The 20361-nt window shown below is 37.2% G+C and overlaps 1 protein-coding gene across 5 annotated transcripts in view; it reads left to right on the plus strand.

Moving 5' to 3' along the window:
* The window catches only part of LOC140168164 (protein kinase C and casein kinase substrate in neurons protein 2-like), a 93083-nt gene that overhangs the window by 39864 nt on the left and 32858 nt on the right, over positions 1–20361 (plus strand). For 4 of the 5 annotated variants that reach the window (XM_072191488.1, XM_072191490.1, XM_072191492.1 and 1 more), the window contains exons 4-8: positions 7423–7560; positions 8624–8752; positions 10259–10356; positions 14938–15058; positions 16625–16782. In XM_072191488.1, the coding sequence (XP_072047589.1) occupies positions 7423–7560; positions 8624–8752; positions 10259–10356; positions 14938–15058; positions 16625–16782 (644 nt within the window). Of the gene's footprint in view, positions 1–7422; positions 7561–8623; positions 8753–10258; positions 10357–14937; positions 15059–16624; positions 16783–18896; positions 18969–20361 lie in introns of all 5 variants that reach the window. The other variant, XM_072191489.1, reaches the window with a different exon arrangement.

A 20361-nucleotide genomic window follows, 5' to 3' on the forward strand; every position in this document is an offset into this window, starting at 1 on the left:
CAGGAAATGTAAAGGGAAACCACAGTAACATTAGAAATTAAAAATGTTTTTAATGGTATTGGTATTCTATTTTGAGATTGGACTAAATCCATTTGTAATCCATATACCCCTTATAGAAGACATGACCTTGATCTCCCACGCAGGAGGGGTATATTTAAAATGGAGTCACCCATTCAGGTAACCCCATTTGAAATTCACACTCCCTGTGTGGAAGATTAAGGTCATGTCTTCTATAGGTGGTGTATGGATTTCAACTGGAATAGCTTATTGAACATTCAGCACAGCTGTCCGGCCAAAATATGTCACTAGTCATCAAATATTGAGACGGTGTACTGATAGGAATAGTATCAGTTGTAATGTGATCAAGGTGGAATAGTGCTGGACTGTCTCAGAAAGTTGCTGACATTCAGGCCACTATCCCTATACGCTGTAGAAGTGACGTCATAATCGGATTAAATACCATAGCAATAGATGAATACAATTTTTTAATAGACCGCCCTGCACTACAAGCAGATTGCACTAATCACCTGTGTATGTCAGCAAACATAGAATGAATACAACACAGCTCTTTTCAAAAATACTTATCATACAGGTGCGAGTGATCAGCCTTTCTTTGATATCTATGGTTCAATGCATCGGTACCGCGTGAAAGTTGTAGTGCAGGGCGGTATAGTCAAAATTGTATTCATCTATTGCTATGGTAGTTAATCCGATTAATTACGTCACTGACTCACTTCTACGGCGTATAATGTCAGTCAAGTTAGCTTAATAAGTAAGCTTCATTCTCATGAAGTATTGAGCTATTTTGAAATATCTAAAGCATTAGCCATCAATTTTAGAGTTAAGTTTTGACTGTACCACACCGGCAACAAATATCATACCAAATTTAAAATGTATTTTGGAACACCCTACATTTGCGCTATTCCAGTTGAAATCCATGCACCCCCTATGGAAGACATGACCTTAATCTTCTACACAGCGAGTGTGAATTTCAAACAGGGTTACCTGAATGGGTGACTCCATTTGAAATCTACACCCCCTGTGTGGGAGATTAAGGTAATGTCTTCCCATAGGGGTGTAGGGATTTCAACTTAAATAGCCCAACATAAGTTTCAATACATGTATGATAATTATTCCCACTGAGTGCATGGATGGATGTAAAAATGATTTGGGTGTTATTTTTCTGCTGCAGTTGAAAGTGTCCCCAAGCTATGTGGAAATGAGAAATAACAAATCTAAGGAAGCACTTGCAGTAGTAGCAAAAGGCAGTATCATCAGCAGCCTTCAAAATAAGTATTTTAATGTGCAGCTAGTACTAGTCGAATCCAATTTGTTGAGGCTAAGAGAATCTACAATCAAGTAGTGTTTTGACAGCTTGGTAATGTTGTGATCTATCTCTCCCTCTCCTTCTGCTTCAAAGTGCAGCCAATAAAGATCTCATGTTGAAATGTGTTCGGTATTTCTTGCAAAATTACTTAGGAAGGAAGGAAAGGATACAGACAGTGTGTGAACCCAGATTTAAAAAACTGGGTTTTTTTCTTTTTTTTAATTTAGAAAAAAAATTTCAAAATGTTTTTCCACAAACCACCTGTTTTACTTCACCTGTTAATGTGTTATATACCCAAAGTAATTGTAACCATAGGTGTAGATCGGGGGGGATAAACCCCAATATTTTGCCAGGGTGGATGATCCATACAATCATCCCCCAATGTTGACGCCTGTATGTAGGTTTCTAACCAAATTAACCTCATATTTGGCCATTTTAGCCCCCAAATCCCTATGTGCGAATTTATTTCACTTTTGCACAATATTTCATCAGTTTAACTTCAAAAATAACACCTAAACAATAAAACACATGAATGAATGAATGAATGAATTTGTACCATAAACTTATTCTGTCACCAAAAGGTGCCGGATTCACTATATTTAAAGACATTTTTTCCAACCCCATCCCCCCCCCCAATGTCAAAAAGAAATCTACACCACTGATTGTGAAAACAGGTAAGACTTGTGGTTTGAGAACCGCTTTGTTAAATCTGAGATAGGGAGAATATTTTATGCTTTGAATACATTTTTTAGTTATTTGCAACCCGTTAAAACATCCTCACAAACTATAGATGGTCCCCAGTGTAAATGATGTTCTCATTGGAAGTCAAAGTTTCATGAGTTTTATCAGGAAGATACCAAACACATTCAGTAGGGTGCATACGTAGCCCTCATAGTTACCAATTAACTTCTACCTAGTCTTAAAATGTTCCATTGGTTAAAAAAATCCCCCCTATGAAATTTAAACGAAATTGAAAGTCGTTTAGGGGTCCCACAGGGAGCCCAAAGTTCGTAATCTTCTTCCTTACCTATGTTCATAAGGCAGCTATTTGTAAATGCTTCATTAATGTATTGCAGATGCAATAGCTGCCTTCTCTGTTATTTGTATTGATGCTGTGAGTTCATTAGTTATCACTTGTTGAAATAGAATACAAGGAAAATACATAAAGCAGCTTTTTGGGCTATTAACATGTACAAAATAATAGCTGCCACATGTATTTTAATATGTTTCATGGGAAAAGTGTGTGATTTTAGGCCTATAATTTGTATTTTTCACACATATAAGTGCTGTTCATGAAGTTTTGTTCATTTCTCTGAAAGTTAGCATGGTATTTGATGGAAGCAACAGAGTCTAGCATGTGACAGCAGCCTGTGTGACCATTCAGCAACACATAGGCGTGCACTCCTGTGGTCAGGTTGTGCAGGCATCACATTGGTGAAATTATACTGTTCAATGACTTAAAGATTGAGGTCTCAAAGTTGCCTGATGTTTCTCTTTTATTGCGATTTCGCAAGTACTTTGAATTACTGCCATTAAAAGAGTGATCGGGGTCTTTACTTAGTTGAACCTTTCCCCATACAGAAAGCACTCGGAAGATGATAGAAGCTTGGCATGCTTGGAGACTTTGGAGAGCTAGTGCTCAGGAAACCTTAACCCCCAAATTAGGCCTTCAAAAGATGATCATCAAGAGTTTGTGGAATATGTCTTCTATTTTTAGGTGGCAAGGACAAAGTGAACTTGAGGCAACCCAGAGCCCCGCCCCGAGCACTGCACAAAGCATGTTTGATGGCCAAGCTTCTATGATGCCATAAAAATCCGTCTGCTGGAATCTCCAACTTCCCCAAGGAATAATTACAACAAGACAACAATTGCCAAGAGTCAGGGACTTATTTGCTACCCTTATCTATAGCAGCTTGTGGTGGTTTCCATACAAGTCTGCTGTCAATGCACCATGGAATGACTTGAAACTGTACCACTGTCTGTTAATGTATGACTATGAGGCCGTAGATCCTGTGGTTTCAAGAAGTGAAATCAGAGCTTTCCAAAGGCACCTCTGCACCTCAATGCAGAGATGGTACCACATGCACTCTTCAGTAGTGTTGTACCGAAAGAGGAGAAACAAGCACTAGCTGACAGACTCTTGGCTGTTATAGGCCTCAGGAAGTAATGCATACACCAAGTGATCATTATGGTACTGGGTTTGGGAAGCCCAAATTTCCCAAATGCATAGACCAGTGTACTACCCTTGCTGATCTAGTCAACTAAGATTCATGGTTCACAAAAGGTTACAAGTTTTACAAAATAGACCATGGGTTTCTCACAGAGAATGTTAAAAGCTGGCCTAACTTTCACTGCATACCAAGCATCTGCTCATAATGTTGATACTTTGAATGTGATAAACAAGACTTATGTCAAACCTTCGGAAGCGGAAATCTGAAGAGAAATACATGTATGACATTAAAATATCAAACATGCAAAAGCAAGCAGTCAACCAGGTATTTAAAGCTTCTTTTTTAAGTTAGTGTTCAGCAGCATAGTTAGTACCATTTCTGACATTGTTCTGCTTTTGGGCGTAAAGTTCTGTGACTTCAGCATAAATTCATGTAGCCGTTTTGCCATATACAGATATATCACTGTGTGCACATGAAGCTCCAGTGAAATATAGCATAAGGCAGCTATTGGTAACTATGTACTTTATATTGCCCAAAGCTGCTCTGCATTTAATTTTGTGAATTAGGGCTCTGAAAAACTCTCAGAAACTATGGACAAGGTAGTTATGCAGAATGAATCATAAAGCAGCTAACATTTTCTACATAAATATATTGCATTCCAAATAGCTGCCTTTTGCATTTAGTGCTACAGTAGCAAAATACTTTTGACCGGCCCGTGGGACCCCTAGACAATGATCGATTTCAACCAAATTTCACATGAGGGGTTCTTTTAGGAAGTGGAACACTATAGGGGTAGGTAGAAGTTCAATGCTTACATTTTTGAAAATTAGGGGGCTACGTATGCACCCTAACATTCAGGCACTCGCACTAATGGACTCATTTGCCGTAAAACATGAAATGTTTGGGCACATGAAAATTTCGTGAATTAACTGCACTCACAAAAATATTTTTTCTTCCTTTAAAAGTGTTGCTTCCTTAAAAAATTTCTTCCTTGGAAGGAAATGATAAATTCGCGAAAATATACTGTCGCAGATACATGGGTTCTTTCCAAAACTCAAAAATTTTAATGGCCCGAAAATACCATGCTTTTACAGTATGCTTGCATAAGTTGCATTTTTATTAGAAATTTTATAGAAATGTACCTGCGCACCAATTTAAGAATCTTGATTTCCAAATAAAGTATGTACAGCACTTAAGGGCAAATTCGTATTCATTACATGTATATTGGGTTTTCAATTTTTGAAAACCTGTACAATAAACGAACAACTGAATTTGCATATAAATAAATTTCTTAATTTCAGTTTTCATAACAAAATTGATTTTAAAAATATACTCTGCATGTACAGTAGAAATATGACTGGATTCCATTCGTTAGTAGTATAATGACATAATTGCAGTGTGTATCCCAAAATATGTAAGAAATTAGAAGAAAAGTGATATCAAAAAAATATTTTTAATAGGCAGTATGTAATGTAGTGCTCATGATGTGGGCTGTGTCAGTATATTTTTTGTATGTTTTTCACAGCTTTTGTTTTAAAGTGACAGACTGACAGTCAATTTACTAGGGCATGCCAAACTTCACCTGGTCCAATTTCTATACATTGAGCCATAGGCAATTCAAAATGTATTGATCGCGCCATGCTAGGTATAGACCAACTTGGATTTTCTACCTTACGTAAAGTACTAGATATCTTTGGATGAATGTGTGCTATCCATATACATGTAGGTTTCAACATAAAGTCTCAAGTTTTGAGATATTTTCTCAAAATATCAAGAGCTATCTCAAGAACCACTGACCCAACACTAGGCTTGTTTGTACTCATTTTAATGCATTTTTTGTGCTGATTCCAAATATGGTCATGAAAATTTACATTTCCGAAATTTTTGAATTTAAAAAAAAATTGTCTACAATCGACACCCGCATGGAATGAGTAATATATGGGATGGGATAAAAGCCATTGTGTATCTAAAGTAATTACCGTATTCTGAGCTTTCTTCTGATATGATAAATCTAAACACAGAGCCAATAAATGTATTTTAAATATTTTTACTTTGTATAACATTTTTTGGACATTGTATAACATTTTTTGGATATACGCTGTATGTAACGAAAAGCCACATCTGCAGATGAAGTTGGATTTCTTACAAGTCTAACACTTGAGCAGGATGCACCTTTTTCTCATGTTTTGCTAGAGGCATCTTACAATTGAGTGAAATATATTGGATCTCAAGGCTAAAAGAGGTTTTAATATACCGTATGCTGTAATTTAATAGAAGGGCAAAATAAACAGGCTAGGTCGGCCCTTGCATTTTACATTTTATGAATTGATATATTTCATCTAAATCGGTCGAGTATACTTAATGTGCCGTAGAGTTTTCCACGGTATAATTTTGTTTGAGAGTGATCAAACGATGGTAGCATCAACAACTCCCCACTGTCAAGTAAAAAGATGTTAGTTTGCCCTACATGTTCTATCACTTAAACGCTGTGGATACATACATATATACAATTATGTTATCTACCTTGATGTTAGCAACTTCAAATATTTGGTCAAAAATTACATTTTCTCTTTAAATCACTCTTATTTGTGTGTTTAGAATATAATGAAAGGGTGTTGCAATATCCTTAACACCCAAATAATGTGTCCTCTGCAGTATTCATGGGTTCAGCTATTATGCCTCGTCCATTATTTTCAATTTTACATACCATACTGCCTTTAGACACAATATTTGGGTGTAAAAGATACCACATTACCCTTATGTCTAAAATATGTGACAGAGTATGCCTACAGTTGTTCTAAAATCAACAAGTTTACATCTATAGGATTGTGATATACACAGTCTATAGGTTACCCTATCAGTTGGCCAGGCTATTCCAGCTGAAATCCATACACCCCCTATTGAAGACATAACATTAATTTCCCACACCGGGGTGTAGATTTCAAATGGAGTCACCCATTCAAGTCACCCAATTTGAAATTCACACTCCCTGTGTGGGAGATTAAAGTCAAGTCTATTGTAGGGGTGTATGAATTTAAACTGGAATAGCCCATTTGGGTTCATAAACTGATACTGCATAATGTTGGTCATCATATTACATGCAAAAGGGCATTCCTCTATATAGTATATAAATATACATGTTATTTCAATATGAAGGGGGATAAAAGAGATTTCAAGTGATTATGACAACAAATACGTTTGTCACACCGAAAGTGTCTTCTTGGGTCGTTTTACTTGACACATGCAATTTAATAAACTGCAATGCTGAGGGGAGAGTTGAGTTACAATGTCGCACTCCAAAGAAGGAGATATTTTTAGCATAGTAGTTCAAGGGATATCTATGTATATATGATCCACAACCTCATCAATTAAATTTTTCTAAGAGAATTTGTGTTTTGTTGTTTTCAAAGATAGCAGCTTTCAAAAATCTCATGATTAACTGATTTTAAGAAATTGTCCTCATGCTGGGTAACCCAATTGCTGCAGCACACACAAACAGTCCCGACTCCTGCCTTGTTTGTGTGTCGCTCACGGAGGCCACTTAATGTACGTCCAGATTATTTCGCTTTGCGCTGAGTAAATTTGGATTCAAAGTGTGTGGTTGTTTCTGTTAAATGCGTGTGGTTGTTTCTGTTAAATGCGTGTAACCTGTTGTGCCAAAAACACTTGCTTAAGAGCTGCATCCATGTGCAAACCTTTAAAACACTCAAAGAGATGCAAATTATTATTAATTCAGACTCTTGCCGATAAATGCCGAATGTACATTAAGCGGCCTCCATGAACAACAAGCAAGATGGTGATTATGTATGGTGCAATATTGAGATGGTAATCTTTGATTTGAAGCCATCATCATTTACCAGACTGTAAACTTCAGCATCTTTTATAATATTTTTTTACTTTTTGTTTTTTCATTTCTAATATTAGGCACAAAAGCAGTGGGCCAAATTGTACAGGAAATTACAAGAAACCAAAAAACACTTCCACTCATGTTGCAAGCAGGAGAAGGGAGCATTACTGCAAGAACAGACTGCAAATGGCGACTCAGCACTCTCACCTGATGCGGTAAGGCAACAAATCAAAATGTCCATGACCTAAACAAAACTAGTTCTAAGGACACATACCTATTTATCATTCAATTGTACATGTACCCTAGCCAAGCTGCAGCTTACTGTAAATGCTTAACCCCGTGAGCACTACCTGTCGTTCTAACATTGCCTATGATTGGTCAATTACGTGATATCATCACTTTAATCACCAATCAGAATGGAGCTTTGCAAATAATTCGCCCCAATTTTTTTGCATAGTGAAATTATTCTAACAATGTTGCTGATTGGTCCAATCGATAATTAAAACTTCTTTTTGGCCAATCGGCAGGTAGTTCTCACGGGGTTAAGCTCCCATTTCCCTTAAGTTGAGGAAGGGTGCACCCGGTAAGTAGGTACATTATACATACAGGTATGGGCCCAAAATTTCATTTATATTTTTTGTTAAATTTGTTACAAATTTAGTAATCATGCTAATGAAACTAGTTTTGTTTAAAAGGACGTCATTGATATTTTGGTTTGCTCTGTAAGATGCTCATACAGCCACATAACCCCAAAAGAATTTGAACAGGCGGCTTTTGGATCCTGATCCACATAACAGCATATGTGATGGGATCAAGCAAAATCAGTCGGAAATAGGAAATATTGATTTTGAGATATCACCAAACAAAGGAAATATTTCCTTTTGTTTTGGAAATTCTTTAATTGCTCATATCTTTGGAACTGGTTGTTCAATTTTAATGGGGTTTTCTGGAAAATGCAGCTTTGTAAATGCTTTTTACTATCCTATAAGAAACTGAAAATTTAATATTTCTTGAGTTCCGACTGCTTTTGTTTGATCGCATCACATATTATTGCAGTAAATACTACAAAAATATATCTGAAAGTGCATTTTAAGCAAGAATGTGATTTTACTTATTGAAATTTTCCCAAAATATAGCAATGAAGTGGATGGAAGTTAAAGGAAAGACAATATTAATTAGAAACACACGTCAGGTACAGTAACCTCCAAATCTATAGTAATACATATATCTCTATCTTTTATCACTCTTTTTAACTTGTACATGTACAACCACCAACAGGTCAAGAAGATCCAAGATAAAGTGGCCAAGTGTCAATTAGAAGTAGAAAAGACCAAAGAAAAATATGAGCATAGTCTGGAAGAGCTTACAGCACACAACCCACGATATATGGAAGACATGAGCATGCAGGTTAGTACATATCGTTATGAATTTGGCAGACAGCAGAATCCGGATTCATTATTTTTTAATTGGAGAACAAGGAATCAATGCTTTACCTATTCACCGTAGAAGTGATGTAGTTAATCGATTTAACTACCATAGCAATAGATGAATACAATTTTGACTATATTGCCCTTCACTACAACATTTACGCGGTACCGATGCATTGAACCATAGATGTCAAAGAAAGGCTGATCACTCGCACCTGTAAGATTAGTATCTTGAAAAAGAGCGGTATTTTTATTTTCATCTAATCCGATTATGACGTCACTTCTACGGCGTATAGAGGGCAACATATCAATTTTTTGTCAACCGTACTGCAAAGCAGCTGTTAATGCACCTTCCAAAATGGTGAAAGTTGAAATTAGAGAGCCAAAATTCACTTTGGTTATGAACAAATTTGTAATATTCAGCAGTTTCGTGTAAACAAATTAATAAGATGTACTAGGAAATAGGCGATGCATGCCCTCTTATTTGTAAAATTTTCTGACTCCCAGGGGAGCCCAGGGGGACGCTAGGGTAAGTGAACCATGGGACTACTCCGTCCTTTGGAGGGGATGTTAAGCTGTTGATCCCATGTAAAGAGAGTCATACCTGAGCATTAGGATGTGGCAAAAGACCTCTTTTTCACTTTGAAATTCTCTAAGAATTTTGATAGTTTCCATACTAATATTGTGCTGACATCAGTAAGATCCAAGCATGTTTTGTTCAGGCAGTAGATTTTCACAAAATCCCTATTTATTAAGCTAATTGATTCTACTAAACACAGCCAAATTAAAAAGTCGCCACTAGTTCCATCCCCATTTAATCAGAGTCTGATGAGTTTATGGCAAAATAATTTATATAATAATTTTCTATACACTTTCCTTCGAAGGTTGATACCAAATTTGATATATTGTGAGCATAGGAACCGTTGCTTGGAAATTTGTGCAATTTTAAAAATGACAAAGTACGAACTGACCACGCAAAAGCCAATTAATCGTATCAGCTTATTATGTGGCCCAAAGCAACCCGTACAGGAATCATTGTAAACTTGCCTGCGCACAATTAAAAGAGCGGGGTATTTGATTTGCATTTTGACATGCATGTGTAAACCTTTAATGATAATGAAATTAGACCTCTCAGATGCGTGTAGATTTGTAGATGTTGATTAACCTGCCAGCCTATTCAGGCGACGTAATTCTTGGCACGAATTTTCAAACAACGGTTCCTATGCTCACGATGATTAAACTTTTGATATCAAATTTGGTATCAATTATATAAATTATTTTGCCATAAACTCATCAGACTCTGATTAAATGGGGATGGAACTAGTGGTGATTTTTTTATTTGGCTGTGTATAGTAGATATATATAGAGAAATCACTAAGATATTTGGCATGGGTTATTAATTATTATTTATTATTAATATTATTTAATATAATATTTATTATTATTATTATAATTAATTATTCAAAAACGTTCACTTTTTTTTTTTTTTGAGAAGACACAGGACTTTGAAAAGAAGCGACTGGATTTCTTCAAAACGACGTTGACAGACTTTCACAGAGTATTAGATCTCTCCAATAATCCAGAGTAAGACTCTACAACTTTCTGTATTTGATTGTTCGTCTAGTTTAAAGTCAAACCTGGTTATGTCCACGTTAAGGGTATTTGGATTTGGTCTACCATTTTATGGTCACTGTGCCGAGTCCTATGTTTAAAATTATATCTATTCAAGGGGAATTTTTTGTAAGGTGTGTTGGTAAGCTGTGTTTACTTCATAATCAATTAAATATTTTTAAATATTTAAAATCCATTAGTTTTGTATGCATGTCTTAAAAATAATAGATTATGAAGTGAACAAAATTACCACTTTGTCCTGTCATGGTAACTTAATTTGTTTTATTATTTTTTTGTACAATGTTTTTAAAAAATATTGGGGGGATTGTGGCTTTCACATATTTTGGCGTCTCTTAAACGCGTACTTGTCATAGACCAAGATATACTTTTATGTACAAACAAATAAATTATATTAGGTAAAGCAACCACAGCCTACTAATTGAATGCACGTAATTCAAAAGTTCCGTTTTAGGATAATAAATAGAGCAATGCTTGATCCAGCTGGGCTGTAATTGACCTTGATATCAGGTGGCATCCTTTATTACGGGTCAGATAGCAAAGAAGGCAGTGCATAGAAAAGCGCAGGAGCATGACAGTATAACTCGTACAAAATTTTTATAGCTACAGACAAAAATTTTGGTTAATAGCTAGGTATGATTTTGTTGAAGTTCAAATGACAAAATGTCAATTTAAGTTTTTTATGAAGCAATGCAATGGGAAGTTCAATGAAATGAAACATGAAAAAAATTGATATTTTCCTGCTGTGAAATTTCAGGGGAAATAGGATTTTTTTTTGTCATGTGATGTAGTATCCTCCACTCAAATCATAGGAATATATTTAGGTGATATATAAAATATATTATAATTGAAGACCAAATTAAAAAGACTAGTTTGCGTCTGACGTGAGGGCAACGGCGCGGTATGATTGGTTACTGACCTGCGCAGAACAGCATTTTTGGTCTGGTTGACAGGACGTCATACGCAAACTAGTGTTTATAATTCAGTCTTCAATTATATTGTATGAGTTATTATTTTGAGCTGTTATTGTCTTCCTCATGTTACAAATGAGCTATTCCAGTTGAAATCCATGCACCCCCTGGAAGACATGACCTTAATCTTCCACGCAGGGAGTGTGAGTTTCAAATGGAGTTACCTGAATGGGTGACTTTATTTGCAATCTGCACCCACTGATATTAAGGGGGTGTATGGATTTAAAATGGAATTATCTATTGTCGTCTGCAAGTTATAAATGTACTTTTGTAAATATTGTGGCGGAAACTATCTGGTAGCGAGCGTCTAAGGCAACTTGGTGATATGACTTGGGCGTGCGACCAACCCGCACAGTCTTATGAATACTAGTCACACTAATGAGTCAGACGAAGGAGTCGGATATATGTCATTGTTCTTATCATTTATTAGGGTTCTGGGCTGATCCAAGTGATTGGCTGGGAGCGGTAGTAGTGGTTATTGATGCAGAGAGAGAGAGAGGTATGTCTTGACCAACCTGCCTCAACGGTCGCAGGGTACGGAAGAGCCAAGAATGATCGGCGCACACGGTTTATATACCCTGATATCACGTGACCGAAATAACTGAAGGCGGCATCTCTCTTCTGAATCCATTTCCGCTACACACACCCCTCCCCACACCGATCGGTCCTGGATCGTACAGAGTCGGGCCCGGGCGGGAAAGTCTGCGGTGATTGTATTTCAGAACTGATCAAATCACATGCAACTGAATCTGTCTGATTCAGTAAGGATCGATCACTTGCGCCTAATCAGCGGGGATCACCAAAAGAGCCAGACAACGGCATGCAAGAGCATGCGGGAGGATACGGACATGGAACGAGATCAGCCATGATCGTGCATTACCCTCACCGGTGCCCATGCACATTGCTCTCAAATTCAATCGCTGCTCCGCCTTGTCCAAAATCCGGAGTAAATGATGTTTCCTTAAAAACTATCATCTTTATATTAAAAGAAACTATTCAACACTTTATAACATATAAAAATGTGGGAAAATTAACTTAATTTTCCAAAATATCTCTAACAAGTAATTTGGCATATACAAAACATATTATCATCAACTTTAAAATTACTTGTTGTCATGCTTTGTGATATTGAATTGTTAAACAAAGCAGTTCTAAATAACTTCACACCATGTATATTATATGCTGGTAATCTTTTTAACATTATAGTTAGAAATCCGGAATCGCCTTATAAGAACTGTATCATTGCTCCGGTACAAAGCATTATCGCTGGTTATTCTGGTTATTAATACCAATGATCATATAAATTATTTACTGCCACGATTACATGTGTATTTAGTTCACACGCAAATAATAGGAGTATCCATTTACTCCTTCACGGAGCCATCACATCAAAGAAAGAGCCGGCCAGTGATGAGCAAGAACACAGGAGAGTCATAGATCGAACATCAATGATAAGCTACTGATCCTCGCTAGTGCACATACCACTCACCGGTAGACTCCCTATCCGATCCGGCAAATCCCCATACGGAGTCTCCTAATATCATTTAAAAACAATCATATCCTGCAAAATCACCCTGATTAATTGTTAAATACAAAATGCATGACCATGCTCCTTTACAAAATAATACAACATAAAAAAATCTGTACATGTTACAACTGCTCTTCATCAGAATCTACACAATATAATGTTGTCTTTAACGTCTTTATCCAGATTTTACTTAGTAATTTGACTGATTATTAAAAATTTGGGAATGATTGATCCACCAATATGAATTATTGTGCAACATCAACATCTCACTTATGGTAGCATTCCATCCATTCCCAGATGCTTTTAGGAATCACCGGAGCAGCGGAAGGGCCCATACAGCGAAATGCAACGACATGGGAAAAGACTCAGACAAATCCTCAACCAATGCCTATACATGACACCAGGGATCACAACCGATGATCCAACAATTCCCAGAATACGAAATAAATGATTTACCACCATGAATGCATTTATATTGTTTAAACTAAACAATCAGATCTTCAAAACACCAATACTTGTGTAAACTCACACAACAATTGTACAATGTCATAGGATTTCACTTTGTACATGAGATTATGCAGCAAGATCTTTACCAATCACATATATTTAAACTTGCTCCGACATTCCAGATGTCCAAGTTTTGTTGGAGCAATAGACATTGTTGAATTAAATTGTTTCAATAATCAAGAATTATTATAACATTGTAATTAACTATTGTTATGGTTTGGAAGGTGAAGATGGGATGAATTATGACCGGAATGTGTTGTGATGGACGGATGATGGAATGAGATGAAAAATGTAATGGATAAATAAAAATGGACTATCATATGAAATTAGAACATTTTATAACTTGAGTCACATTATTTTGATCATGCAAATTGCCAATCACACATTAGTTCACAGTTATTCCTGGCAGTCCTTGCTTGTTTTGGTTCAAAGTTCACTCAAAAGTATACTCTCTGGTGATGGTCTCCGTAATTTGCACCAGTTTTCCGCTGCGCCCTCCAACATCTGCAAGATGACTCATTGGGAGAAGCCCAGAGGCTCCCGGTACCTCCCTTGGCTGCTCCGTAGTAGTAGTAGCTGTAGTACTAGTAGTAGTGGAGGATGCAGGAGTCTTGGACTTACGCACCCTCTTCTTTGGCGATATCCCAGTTTCACTCGTACGGTCAGATTGTGCTGACTGGGCATGGCTGGCAGCCTGATTCTGAAGAGATTCTAAAGAAATAGTTACTGCGGGATTTACTGGTATTTCCGCCATTTCTACTTCTTCCACCTCTTCTATATCCGCCTCTGGATGCTGTGCAGTGTAATGTTCTCTCAGATCCGAGCGTCTCGAGAACAACCGTGCCGGGCTTAACTGGCAAGCATACCTGTACGTTACCGGCCCATGGAAGTTGCACTGATGCCGTAAGAGGTTGCGTTTATGGGTGAACCTCCGGTCACATTGTGGGCATTGTATTTGGTTAGGTGCCATCGCCTCTCGCCGGGGTGAATACGTCGCCAGCATTCCTTGTGGCCTGTAGTCAGGATTTACTTGAGCTGTATGTTTTGTGCGGACCATCTGTGGTTTACTTGTGGACTGGGAATATCGTATGGCACGTCTGACACCAATGTGGCGGAAACTATCTGGTAGCGAGCGTCTAAGGCAACTTGGTGATATGACTTGGGCGTGCGGCCAACCCGCACAGTCTTATGAATACTAGTCACACTAATGAGTCAGGCGAAGGAGTCGGATATATGTCATTGTTCTCATCATTTATTAGGGTTCTGGGCTGATCCAAGTGATCGGCTGGGCGCGGTAGTAGTGGTTATTGATGCAGAGAGAGAGAGTATGTCTTGACCAACCTGCCTCGGCGGTTGCAGAATGCGGAAGAGCCAAGAATGATCGGCGCACGGTTTATATACCCTGATATCCGTGACCCGAAATAACTGAAGGGCGCCATCTCTCTTCTGAATCCATTTCCGCTACAATATTATAAACTGCTATAAGTTTTCATGATCGGTACATTTTTCTTTTGTTTTTCCCTCATACAGCTTTTCTCAGTTGTATAGAAACTACATACAAACAATACAGAATGCAGATGGAGAGAAGGATTTGATGTGGTGGAAGAACAACTATGGCACAGGCATGGCTATGAATTGGCCGGTGTTTGAAGTAAGTGAAATGATAGGGTAATATAAAACACCATACAAAGAGAAAGTCCACACTTGTTGTGGGGTCGTAACTTTTTAATATTATAAATCCCAAGCAATAACATCGGTATGCAGATGTGAAGAATTTTGATTGTCATTATAGAATCTGGTACGCTACCCTGTCTAACACCCTCTGAAGTCTAATGATGTATATTCATACATAGCGGTAAATGTAAATAGAACGCAAAATTATATTTCTACACTACTCAAATTTGGTACACTCACCGGAGCGCTTTCACTGAGTCAACCGCCGTCTTCAGCGGATGTTATTGCTCTGAAGATTTGTTGTTGCTAGTGATGTTGTTGAGACACCTCCGATGATGTCACAGATGTAGATGACGTGAAACAAGAAGATACTGACCCACCGACAAGAAGATGTTGACCCACCTCACATCCTGAACCCCGGAACCAAGGGGCGCCACAACATCTTGCTTGGCGTCATCTACATCTGTGACATCATCAGAGGTGTCTCAACAACATCACTAGTAACAACAAATCTTCAGAGCAATAACATCGCTGAAGATCCAGGTTGACCGGTGAAAGTGCTCCTGTGAGTGTACCAAATTTGATTAGCGTAGAAGTATAATTTGTTTTCTACCCTCTGAAGTCAGTCTCATACATTGTTAGCTTCAGTTTGATACCTCACTTGTGTCAAAAAAAAAAATCAAAACCCTCCTGATTTTATTGGTGTGATTTGAAAAGTTGTAAATTCAGATGTAAATTGAACAGATTACACTGTTTAAAATGGCTTAGCCTGAGATGTTGTACTTGCCCGAAGTGGGCAGTGGCCAATGTGTGTCATTGATCGGTTAAATTGTGGACTTTTCATTTGAAGAGCATTGCACATGGTCAATACCCATTATAGTGTTTCTTTTTAGACAGTCTTAGTCTATGTTTGGCTTATGATTGGCAAAGACTCATAACATCTTGGATTGATAATCATTTTAATGGCATGCACGCTGTTGGACGCAGTGCCTACACTAGTTGTGTTTTGTATAATGTGTGACTGGAGGGCTCTTATGTTAAATTACACAAGTGTAAGTTGAGACTTAATTGGACTGCACGCTAACAAAAACTGAATTATTTTTGCCAATTACAAGCCAAACAGAGTATAGACATAATTTTTCAAAATCACAACAAATTTCATTTTATAACTCCTTAAATGGACTTTGTTTAATGACCTATAAATCTTTATACAAGATGAGCTTCAAAAAGTACAGCCCCAAATTTTGCAGAAATGATTCAGAGTTGCACTTTTTTGTCCAATACGACACATATCTGTTCAAGTAGTTTTTTCATGAATGCTCTTATCCAATTGCCAAGACATATATTATACTTTATATTGTTTGTATTAGTTTATGTCTCTGGTTTATGTACCTCTATATTCTTTTGTAAAGCGCTCCGTTCTTTGTGGGGCTCTCAATAAATGCCTATTATGTTATGTTATATCCCATAACTTTACACATGATGCTAGAAAGTCCTTATCCATTCCTTGATAATAACTTTTGTTCTCTGATTTATAATGAAGGACTGGTCAGAAGAACTGCATGCAATTAGTAAGAAGTCTGTGAAAGGAACTTTGGGTGGCTCGGGAGGTGACAATGTAGCTATTTCCTCTTATCGGTCTACCTCCGAATACAGCAACCATGACTACAATGATCCTACATTCAGCTCGCTGGTAGAAAGGTAATTATTTGTGCCATAGTGGGGATGTGATTAACAAGGATGGGTGAATTTGTATTCTGACTAATTGTAGCAGTGAAATGATGAACTTTTGTGTGGAGAACCCAAGGATTTCATGAGGCTGTGACTGTGAATTGGGCTGTTTCAGTCGAAATCATACACCCCCCATGGAAACCGTTATCACCCACACTGGGGGTGTCAATTTTTAATTTTGAGTCACCTATTCAGGTAACCCCATTTGAAATTTGTGCTATTCAGGTAACCCCACTTGAAACTTGTGCTCCCTGTGTGGAAGATTAGGGTCACGTATTGCATAGGGGGTGTATGGATTTAAACTGGAATAGGCCATTAAATATGCTTTCATAAAGGTAATGCCTACATTTTGTTGATTTCAAAGTTTCGAGATGTGTGGCAAGTCCTCATGAGTCACGAACCATACCCACCCAGATCACATTCTCTGTCACAAAATTGACAACACTGCCCTCTATAGTTCCACTGGCTTTCTCATATCAAAGTGCATCATTTCATAGCAAGAGCTGTATGATTTTTCAAGATTTGTGTAGAGTGTAAAAATACACAGAATTTTACAATTGTATTTTTCTCAACAGCTGGGATTAAATGGTGGATGTCCTGTAGAGCTACATGTACTAATACTAATAAAAATATATCATCATTTTGACTTTGAATGTAAACCAAAATGAATAGAGGTGTGGGGTTAGTTCATTTTGTATAGCTTGCTAATAGAGGTAAGCAGATGGGAATGTAAGAAGATAGATAAGTGCTAGCAGCCTTGATTACCAATACCCATTTATTCATAATAGCTCTGTCCAAGTTAAGACACTTAATACAAAGGATCAAACCAAAATTGAAATATGACACATTGGTGCAAGGTTGATATTGTACTCTATATCTTCTTACATAATTATATGGTACTTAGTACAACATTGTTTATGCCTACCCACACAAGGGAAGCACATGCACTGCTTCAGACTTCTCATTCTTATGTTGTCTTGTAGAAAACTTCATAAATCTCATCTTGTACTTCACTTTTGACGTCTTTTCTCAGCTTTAAGACTTAATCCTTGAACATCACAAGAAGAAAAAGTATTAGCCATGATCTGTATGTTATCATTGAATAAGCTAGCTGTGCACGAGCACTCTGCTGTAATGGCAACACATATATATACAGGTGCACAAATCTATATGATTAATACATCACACAGCTAGCCATTGAGTAGCTCTGGAGTAGCTGTGTTTTACCATTGGTAACATGGTTACATACAGTAGTATTTAAAATAGGGCTACTTGAGAATCATTCACTGTGACCTGGTCGCCACGCCTTGGCACTGAAAAGTTTTGGCAATACTGATTAGAGTAGTTACAAGTACCGTAGTATTGTCTTGTGCATGGTACTATATACACCGAGCCCCAAGAGTGTTACATGGTTTGAGATAAGCTTCCACTTTAGGTATATAGTTGCACCATAGAAACATTCTCCCTCAAATGTAACCAAAGCCTCAAAAATAACTTGTGTTGCCAAATTACACCCTACCTTTTACGTTGCGTTTTTTTACGTTTAGAAAATTGTATCGCAAGAGGCAAATTTTGGGGTGCTAATTACAATGGTGTACAAATTAAAACTGCCTTTGCTCACAGTGTGGCACTAGCCCATGGTGGCCATCTTGGATATGCGAATGAGGGAAAATAAACTAAAATGTTTTGCCAAGTCCTTTTTAAGCTTTAGTCCTCGGGTATACATGTGTGACATCAAGTGTGTGCATAGGACTGTGTGCAAAATTTGCTAACAGTACGCTTATAATTTGTAGAAGGAATTTGCCAAAACATTTTACAATTACTTCATCAATATTTCAAATGGTTATTTGTCATTCCTCATAAACTTTTTTTAAATTCACCTTCACTGCACATCAAAGATGGCCGCTCATACCTTGGCAGTCATCTTGGAACTGCAGGGAATATATTCCCATTTATGGGTTGTGCACAGTGTTAATTTGAGGTGTGAATGTAACCCTTATATGATAGAGAGAGAGAGATCCCTCCACCAACCATCCCCATATCTTTTGTATTGTCTGTCACTCACGCTCCACCGTAATACACAGGGATAAGGGCGATGCAAGTGCAAGATTTAATCTTTTTACGGAAAGCGCGGCCCGTCGTAGCAGAAAAGAAAGGTGAGACAACAGACTTTGCCTTCACGCAATGCAGTTAGAGTTTTTTTTAATTCCAATATATCACTGGTTTTGTTGATAGTTTTCATCACTTCTTCTGCAACTGTTTTTATTTTGAGAAGCAAAAATTCTTAAATTTGAATAGTGTCTGTTTATTGTTTGAGTATTTTATGGCAAAAAATTACTTCCTTTGATACCATTTTTTTTTCAATTGCTCATGATTATGAACAGCTCATTGAATCCAGTTGGTATTCTTATACATAAATGCTCTCGCTCCAAGTACTTTAATAGTGCCCGATACTGAGCTATATTGCTACTAACTAGCTCATCCCGGTTTATTTGAAAAGATTCAAATTTTTTTGCGATTGCAGCCCTCAAATTACACAAGCTCGTAGGGGCAAAGCATTTTGTTTCTTAGGACAAGTCAGTAATAGCTTTGGATTTCCTTTCAAGATACAGGGTACCATAGCAATGTTAAAACTTTTGAATCTTTTTAAATGGCACCAAGGTAACTCAAAATTTGTGAAGGACACCAGGGTACCTTGGCCACCAAAGTGAAAAAGAAAATAAATAATGACAAGCTAATGAGCTAAATAAATAATGACAAGCTAATGAGTCAATAAGTAAATGACATGACCACACAGACAGATTGCGTTTTTCTTTCAATTTTTACTTTTTGTTCAAGTGGCCAAATTTGGAAAGTTTTGGTTGATAGCAGTGGTTAGCCAGGTGCTTTTGAAAAGGATAATTAGATAAAATGCTTACCTTTTGTGAAATCCTCCCCGTAACATATTACACTTATGAAATTAAATCAAGGCAAATGCAAATATGGTATTAAGGAAGTAAATGTAACATACCATTTTTTGCTATAAAAATCAAGTTGCTCGCATTTCATTTTGGATGTTGCAGAGTAGCATGTTTTTCGTTGTTGCTTTTGTGGCTGCTTTTCCAACTTGGTCTCACATATGATGCGTACAAATGGCGGCGTAGTTAGAAAGTCTGTACCATCAACAAACCTAGTTTTGATTGCCGACATCGTAGACAGGCTTTATTTAAAGAGACCATGTTGACCTCTCCAGTTTTGTTTATTTCTTGTTTTTGTTCTTTTAAAAAAGATGTTCAAATTCTCTCTCCAGTTCAATTTACCACTGTAAATAGCATTTTGTCTTTCACCCTTAATCTGTCCTTTGTAAATGTGGTTTATTTTTGATGATTTCGACATTAGTTCAAGTTTTCTTATTTTACTGATTTTGTGAGTGTGCAGTGTTCATTTCACCCTTTGATTATGTGTTCTCTGTGTATGGTTTGTGTTAAAAATGCTAGCTTATTGCAAGTTTAGATGCAAATAATGTTTAGGAAGTTTCCTTTATTTGTTAAGTTTAGGAGTTAGTTTTGC

This window comes from Amphiura filiformis, chromosome 13, assembly GCF_039555335.1.
Source record: "Amphiura filiformis chromosome 13, Afil_fr2py, whole genome shotgun sequence".
In the NCBI taxonomy this organism is placed as follows: domain Eukaryota; kingdom Metazoa; phylum Echinodermata; class Ophiuroidea; order Amphilepidida; family Amphiuridae; genus Amphiura; species Amphiura filiformis.